The 8,345-nt window shown below is 42.3% G+C and overlaps 1 protein-coding gene across 5 annotated transcripts in view; it reads left to right on the plus strand.

The window, feature by feature from the left end:
- The window catches only part of UNKL (unk like zinc finger), a 44,668-nt gene extending 36,944 nt beyond the window's left edge, over positions 1 to 7,724 (plus strand). For all 5 annotated transcript variants that reach the window (XM_030460067.1, XM_030460066.1, XM_030460069.1 and 2 more), the window contains one exon: positions 7,005 to 7,724. In XM_030460067.1, coding sequence (XP_030315927.1) covers positions 7,005 to 7,160 — 156 coding nt within the window. In that variant the 3' untranslated portion in view covers positions 7,161 to 7,724. The remainder of the gene's footprint in view (positions 1 to 7,004) is intronic.
- Positions 7,725 to 8,345: the final 621 nt, after the last annotated feature.

Here is an 8,345-nt window from a genome sequence, read left to right on the forward strand (position 1 = left end):
GGAAATTTAGGTTAGATATTAGAAAGAATTTCTTTACGGAGAGAGTGACCCGGCATTGGAATGGGCTGCCCAGGGAAGTAGTGGATTCTCCGTCCCTGGAGATATTTAAAAAGAGACTGGATGTGGCACTCAGTGCCATAGTCTAGCAACCGCAACGGTGGTAAAAGGGTTGGACTCGATGATCTCTGAGGTCCCTTCCAACCCAGCCAATTCTATGATTCTATGACTGTGGCCATCCCTGAGCAATGTTTTGTGATAAGGTCATACTTATCCAGAGTCCAAGCATCAACAGAAAAGGTCGCCAGTTCATAATGTCTAGCTTCTTCAGGAACGTTCTTGGCAATGGTCAGGGGCCATCTTGACTTGGGAGTAGTGGATCCAGGTGGGTCGCTCCTTAATTCGAACTGCAGTGAAGGTGGTGAGCAACACTTGAAAGGGTCCTTCCCATTTCTCTTGCAGAGGTTTCCCTAAAAGATTCTGAACATATACCCACTCACCAGGATTAAAAAGATGCAGTTTACAATCAGATTGCTTAGGTTGGTGATCCATCACCACCGTGGCATTTTTATCAAAGTGTTTCCCGACAGCTATAACATAATCATACACATATTACCTATTTGATCTACAGCCTCACTATTTACAGTCTGCATTGCATAAGGTCTCCCATATAAAATTTCAAACGGGCTCAGTTTTTCTTTTGAGCGGGGCTTCACCCTTAGTCTGATTAGAGCAATAGGTAAGGCTTGGTACCACTGCAAATTAGTTTCCTGGCATATTTTTGCAATTTGATAAGATGATTCATCTTTTCTACTTGCCCACTAGCTTGGGGTCTATAGGGCGTGTGCAATTGCCATTTGATTTGCAGTGCCTTACTTATTGCTCGTACAATTTTAGCACAAAAGGGCGAGCCTCTGCCCGAGGAGATGCTCCTAGGCACCCCAAACCTCGGAATGATTTCATTAAACAAGACTTTAGTTACTTCCCTTTCTTTGTTTGTTCTGCATGGGAACGCTTCAGGCCACCCAGAAAATGTATCAGTCAAAACCAAGAGGTACTTATACCCCCCCTTTCCTTGGGAGTTCAGAGAAATCAATCTGCCACGCTTCCCCTGGGAATTTTCCTCTACCAATTACTCCCTGGTGTACCTTTGTTCCCGTGTTTGGATTATTTTTCAAACAGCGTTCACATTGAGATGTGACCTGTTTTACTGCTGTGAATAGCTTTCGCCCTGCTATTCTAACTTTTAAATACTGATAAAGAGGATCTAATCCCCAGTGGGCCTTGTCATGCTCTGTTTTTACAAATTGCCATACTAGTTTCTCTGGCAGCACTAGTTGTCCTGTTTCTAGCTGACCCCATCCACTATCTAACATTTTACCTTTGTTCCTTTGCATCCAGTTATGGTCTGATTCCTGGTACTTTGGTTGAAAATTAGTGTCTAATTCTTCTGGTACCAGGACCAATACTAAATCCTTGGCTCTTGCAGCAGCTAATTTAGCTTCTGCATCTGCTGCTCTATTACCTGTTTCTGGAACGGTGTTACCTTTCAGGTGCCCCTTGCAATGCATTATGGCCACTTGGGTTGGGAGCTGAACAGCCTCCAGCAACTGTAGGATTTCTGTTGCATATTTTATGGGTCTTCCCTGGGCAGTCAGCAGTCCTCGCTCCTTCCAGATTGCCCCATGGGCATGTACAACGGAGAAAGCATACTTAGAGTCCATCCGTATATTAATTCTTTTCCCTTTTGCCAGTTCGAGGGCTAGGGTAAGAGCTATTAGTTCGGCCTTCTGTGCTGAAGTTCCCATGGGCAAGGGATTTGATTCAATTACCTGCTCTGTTGTAGTCACTGCGTAGCCAGCCATCCTTACTCCCTGCTTTACGAAGCTACTGCCATCCCAGAACCAGTCATCTGCCCCTTCGAGTGGCTCCTCTTTGAGATCCAGACGACTGGAATACACAGCCTCGATGGTTTCTAGGCAGTCATGCTTAATCGGCTTTGCTGACACTCTTCCTTCTAGGAATGATGCTGTCATTCCTAGGAAGGCTCGCAGGTCTCTCACCATTTCAGGCCTGGGCGTCTGGCAGATGGCTTCTTTCCTCGCTGTTCCTAGGGATCGCTGTCCTCCAGAGATCTCATATCCTAGGTTGACCACCTTTTCTTGCACCAGCTGTGCTTCCTGTTGGGAGACTCGATAACCATTTAAACCCAAGAAATTTGACAAAGAGTAAGTCATCCACATATTGCAGAAGGGTGCCCTCTCCCTGTGGCCGCTCCCACTGTTCCAATTCTTTGGCCAATTGATTTCCAAATATTGTAGTGCTATTTTTATAACCTTGAGGTAACACCATCCAGGTTGTGTTTTTCTCCCTTTACCAACAAACTCCCATTCGAAGGCAAAAATCTTTTGGCTTTCTGGGGCTAAGGTAAGGCAGAAAAATCTTAGTAATATCATTTACAGCCCTTAAATCCTGTACCAGTCTGCAAGTCCCATTTAGTTTCTTGACTGGTAATATTGGTGTATTAAAATCTGATTCACAGTCTACCAATAGCTCTAATTCTAAAAACCTCTCTCCAATTATTAAGGTCGCTTGTGGTACTTCCATCCGTGCTTGTTCTCTGGGATTTCCTTTACTCCCTCTACTTCACCGTCTCTGATCTGAGCTTTTGTCTTTACTTCTGTCCTTTCAGCTCCTGCTTTTTCTGCCTCCAGTCTTGCTTTCTCTGCTTCTAGTTTTGCCCTCTCTGCCTCAGCCTTAGCCTTCTCTGCTTCTAATCTCACTTTCTCTATATCCAATTTTGCTCTTTCTTCTCCTGTCTTTGCCATTTCTGCCTCCCTTTCCTTTTCCTTTCGCTCGGTTGCCCTTGTGTAATATGAATGGCTGGTTCCTTCTCCGGGATCATCTCTCAGGTTTTCGGTGTCTGCTCTGTTCTCTTTCTTCTTCACCTTTTTCCCTGTCTCCTGTGGGGCTTTCTCTTCATCTTTGTCTCCCCCCACCAACTTTTGCGAAACACATTCCAATTCCTTTCTCTCCTCACTTTCCAACTCCTTTCTGTTCTCACTTTCCAACTCCTTTCTTTTCTCGCTTTCCAATTCTGCGGAGCTACTGCTGCTTTCTTGTTGTGACTTTGGCAGCAGTACTCCACATCCTGGCACAAGAGGCTGATATTCTTGGAGGCTAATGGTACTTTCGGCATCACTGCTTTTTTCTTTCGACTTAAGGCATCGTTTCCCTGTACTACAAGCATCACAACAGCGTTCCTTAACTTTGCTGTTTTTCTGATTCCTTTCTAGGACTAAAACCAAGGGATCTTGGGGTGATACATTTGTTCCACAATCCTTTCGCCATTCCGGCTTATCCCTTAAAGTGAAAAACATGTCTGCATATATTACATCATCCCACTTTCCTCTTCTATGGAGAAACAACATAAGTTGTAGGATGGTATTATAATTTAAGCTTCCCTCCGGTGGCCACCTTTCCCCATCATCTAGTTTATACAGTGGCCACCAGTCTTGACAATATTTCACAAGTGTCTTTTTCCTTATATTTCCCCCCGGGATTTCACCAAGTTCTTTCCAATGTTTTAAAATGCATCCCAAGGGGGTTTTAGCATCAATTTCCTTACTGTGTTCAGTCCCCATTATGCCTAGTCGAGAGGTTGCAACTGTGGGACCCTTTCTGGATTACCAAATTCTATTCAGATTTCAGCAATTTACAATTTCAACAGCTTACTCAACTTATTCTAGTATTCAAGCACACTTCTTATTTTGACAATCCAGATTCACAGCAATCGCTTCATCCGTCTCTGGCTGGCCCCCTCGCGGGTGACACGGAAACGCAAATCGGGACTCCGCACTCGCTTCGCAATTAAATTGCGTCTCAGTCACTTGCACACACACGCACTTTCAGTCAGAACTCTGCACAGGTAAAATTTGACACAAAACCTTACGCATTGCTTTACCGTCTACGGTCACAAGATGCCGCTATAAACCACGAATACCCGCCGGTGTCGCGGCAAAAGACTCCCCGCAACCCCCCGGAAGATAAAGCTGTAAAACTTTTCTTCGATAGGGGCATGTAATTACCCAAAGCACTTAATTCTCTTAAAAAGAGGCGCACCAAACACTCAAAACACTTAGATTACTTACAAGCAATACAACAGAATAACATAATCATCAATCACCATATGATCATATGAACCACAGCATTACCAAAAACCCCTTATCAACACGATACAACACAGAGTGTACCTTCCCACTGCTGTGAAGGGACGAACTCAGCACTAGACTGGACTCCAATCTGTAAGCCTGGGGGCGTCCCCCGTGTGAATCCTGAGGAACCCAAACCTCCCGGGGGGACTCTAACCTCCCGGGGGACTTTAACACTCTGGGAGACTCTAACCCCCCTTCCTAGAGGCTTCAAAACCCAAACAAATATATATAAATACCTTTTCAGTATGAGGAAGGTCTGGTGTCCATCGGTGCGTAGAGCCAAGGGAGTAGGGGAGGCTTATCCTACAGAATTCGTTGGGGGGGCCCCAAAAGCGTCCCCAGGCCCCCCTGGATCACGGCACGACAGAGTCCAGTCCTGCCACGATCGCCAAAAATGAAGCCGAAAAAGGCCAAGCAAAACTGTTTAGAGACAGAATTTTGAGTCTTTAAACAGCAAAGGTATTTATTTTCGGATCCGGGGAACTCCCAGCTCGCGCTGGACAAAGAGTTCCAAGGGTTAAGGGAAAAGGGGTTAGGGTATTTATACAGTACAAGGGGGAGGTTACAACATTACTACATTCTCAGTTCTTGCTGACTTCATTATATTGTTACAAGGCGATACCCCAGCCATAATTTTCTTCTTATCCGTTGGTGGTGATATCTTCATGTTCTTGTGGATGTTCACATCCTTTGGTGTCCAGCTGGCGCCTGAATAAGAACAAGACTTGTTCTTAAGAAAAAGAGTTACAGAAGAAAAGACTTACACTCAATTATTTCTGAGCTAGAAGTTAATCCCGTTAGGACCTTGTATTGGTTACATTGTTCTAGTAGGAAAATGACATGTCTGAGCTGCTTTGTATGGGAAAGTGAAATGTCTCAGCTGCTTTGTTAGCTGCTTTCTTGGTTTAACCCTGAATTCTTAGTAGTTATGAATACAAATTCATTAGCATATATTACAAGTCTTAATTCTACATAAAGTAAATTCACACAAACAGCTTGGCCTGATCCACTCTCTTCTTCACTTGGATCATCTAGTTCCAACACCCTCTGCCATGGGCAGGGACACCTCCCACCAGATCAGGTTGCTCAGAGCCCTGTCCAGCCTGGCCTTCCAAACTCCCAGGGATGGGGCTTCCACCACCTCTCTGGGCAACCTGTTCCTGTGTCTCACCACCCTCATGGTGAAGAACTTCTTCCTAACTTCCAATCTAAGTTTCCCCTTCTCCAGTTTGAATCCATTCCCCCATGTCCTATCCCTACCTGACATCTGAAAAAGTCCCTCCCCAGCTTTCTTGTAGCCTCCTTCAGATACTGGAAGGCCACAGTGAGGTCTCCTCAGAGCCTTCTCCAGACTGAACAACCCCAACTCTCTCAGTGTCTTCACAGCAGAGCTGCTCCAGCCCTCTGAGCATCCTCGTGTCCCTCCTCTGGACATGCTCCAGCACCTCCATGTCCCTCCTGTACAAGGGTCTCCAGAACTGGATGCAGGACTCCAGGTGGGGTTTCATGAGAGTCAAAAGAGGCCAGTACAGACTTGGAACATAGAATTATTGACATTAGAAGGGACCTCTGGAGATTGTTCAGTCCAGCCTGCAGCTGGTAGGGTCAGCTTGAGCAGATTGCTCAGGGTCTTGCCTGGTAGTGTACTGGGACAGTCTGCTATATTCTAGTACCTATATGAGTTCAGCAGTGTCTTCTCTGTCTCATTGCATATCCTGTCTTGTGCCATCTGTATCAGTATATCAGATTGAACTACAACCTTAAAAACCACAAAGCAAAAAAAAAAAAAACAAACCCGAAACCAACCAAACAAAAAGCCTCTCTTTAGAAGGGTTTAAAACATGATATAAATCTGTCAAATGAAGTAGGTGGACAAGGGTGAGACTTGCTAATTACCAGGCTTCTGTTATAAAGTAACTTTACAGGATTCTTGATTGGATTAAAGACCACTGTTGCTTTCCTCCTAATGGATTTTAAAGAGGAGCAAAGGAGTCATGGAATCATTACATCCTGGAATGGAAGCCATCTTGGCCAAGCTAGACTGATCAGAAAGAACCCTTACCATTTCTTCAATTCCTCAGTTTCTCAGGTTTCCTTTACCACTGTGGCCTCTTCTCACCTAGCTCTTCTTTCCAGGAGAAAGTTGCTGTTTTGGGCAGTGTCACATTCAGCATTCTAGGCCCTTCTTTTAGTCCAAACCATGTCTTCTTCAAAAATTAACAGAGCTTTTATATACTCAGAATTTATTTTTGCTCCTTAATAGGCTTGATATGTCTTATTTGCCATTTATTGGCTTATAAGACATATGATATGGCTTAAGTAACATTTATTTGCAGTAGTAACATCCTCTCTGATCTTCATTCCAAGCATTGCATATTTAGGATACTTCCATTTTGTCCTAATGCATATATCTCCCATGGCACGGCAAAATGCAACAGTGATTTGAAATAGCAAAATGAGAGAGTATGACAATGAAAAAGGCTTATTTCCTCTATTTTTTGTTTTAGTTTGTTTTTGCCTTTTCACATCACTTATCCCAGTTACACAGGAAAATGTCGTTCCAAGGGTTCAGTCCTAGATACCTCACTTTCCAAAGCACCTGTACTCCAGCTGCTACTTTAAAGGTTGTGTGTGCTCTGTCCAGATGATTCTCAACTCTCAACCTGTCCTACCAAAAATACTAATTTTTGTTGTTGAATTAGAAGTTTATTCCGGACAGCTAAGTTTAAAGCTTCTAGAATGCAACTGTATACTTTGGATTGGTTTTTACAGAGTGCAATAATCTTGTTACAGGTGATTGTTCAGCTTCAGTCAAAGAAATGTATCATATGTCTTGAAGGTGATCGTAGCATTATCCTGAATCCATGTCAACATTACGTACTTTGTGATGACTGTGCAGCTACACAGGAAGAATGTTCCTGCTGCAAGAAAAAGACCAATCTGTGGTAACATGCAGGTGTAGTACTCGTATCATGTTTATGAGTTAAATAATTTTATGATTTTTTGTTTTGTAAATGGATTATATCACTCATTTAATAGTGTCAAGGGGATTTCCATTTTAATTTGAGAAACGTAGTTCCTTTAGAGAACATGACTTTCTCAGCTTTACATATAAACTTCAGTCTTGAAGTTCTTTTATCCCCCCTTAATCCCACCACAACCTTTTCTGACTTCCAGTTACATACTTAGTGCACAAACTACTTCAGTTCCTTTGCACTGTAATCACTTTGTATAACTCTTGCCATAATGCCCGAATTAAGTGTTTATACCTGTTATTTTAATTAACAGAAGATGGATACATAGATGTAGTAGCTAGTAACTACACACTCAACAGTACAACTCATCCTATTGCCATGTCTGTTGTGTGTGGAATGCCAGAGACAGTATTTTGGAATCGGTCTAATGCTGTCTTTACTTAGATGTTTATAAAACTCTGATTAATATAAAGGTACTTTTCAGTTACTGTGTTTTGTTAGAAGATATGTTGTAAATTGCTTCAAGCTGCTTTCTAGGTCTTACATTTATTTTTTTAATATGCAATAATATGATGTGTTATATGGTACTGTGAATTTAAAATACTTCATATAGTTTTACTGTTAAATCACAGAATGACTAGGTTTTACTACCGCTTGTAAGTTAACTGCATACTGTACGATTTATAAATGTACCAGCAGAGATGAAAATAGTGAGGCACATATGCTTTCATATTCAAAGACATGTTTTCAATTTTGTGAAACATACGAGTTTTAGGAAGTAACTATGCATTTGAATGCCTCCCTTAGTTTGGATGTTTGTAGTCTTAAAGTTTTTGTACATCCCCTAACCTGGGTGATACTCACTGGGAACAGATGTAATATATATATAATATTACCAAGTGCCTATGCCCAATATCCTATGGAACGACAAAAGACATAAAAATTTTAAAATTGAAGATAATTCCTATTGCTTAATTTTGTATTGAACAATTTGACAGTGACTGGACTATGTCTTATGCTTTTATTAATATTCTAAAACACGCTTTTTTCAATAATGAAATAATGCCTGTTTAAAGAAAAGTACAAAATTATTTCAGTATGTAATCAAGCAGTGGCACTTTGACACAGCGTTTGTTTTAAAAAGTGGTAATATCCTCAC

Source organism: Calypte anna, chromosome 14, assembly GCF_003957555.1.
Source record: "Calypte anna isolate BGI_N300 chromosome 14, bCalAnn1_v1.p, whole genome shotgun sequence".
Taxonomy (NCBI): Eukaryota; Metazoa; Chordata; class Aves; order Apodiformes; family Trochilidae; genus Calypte; species Calypte anna.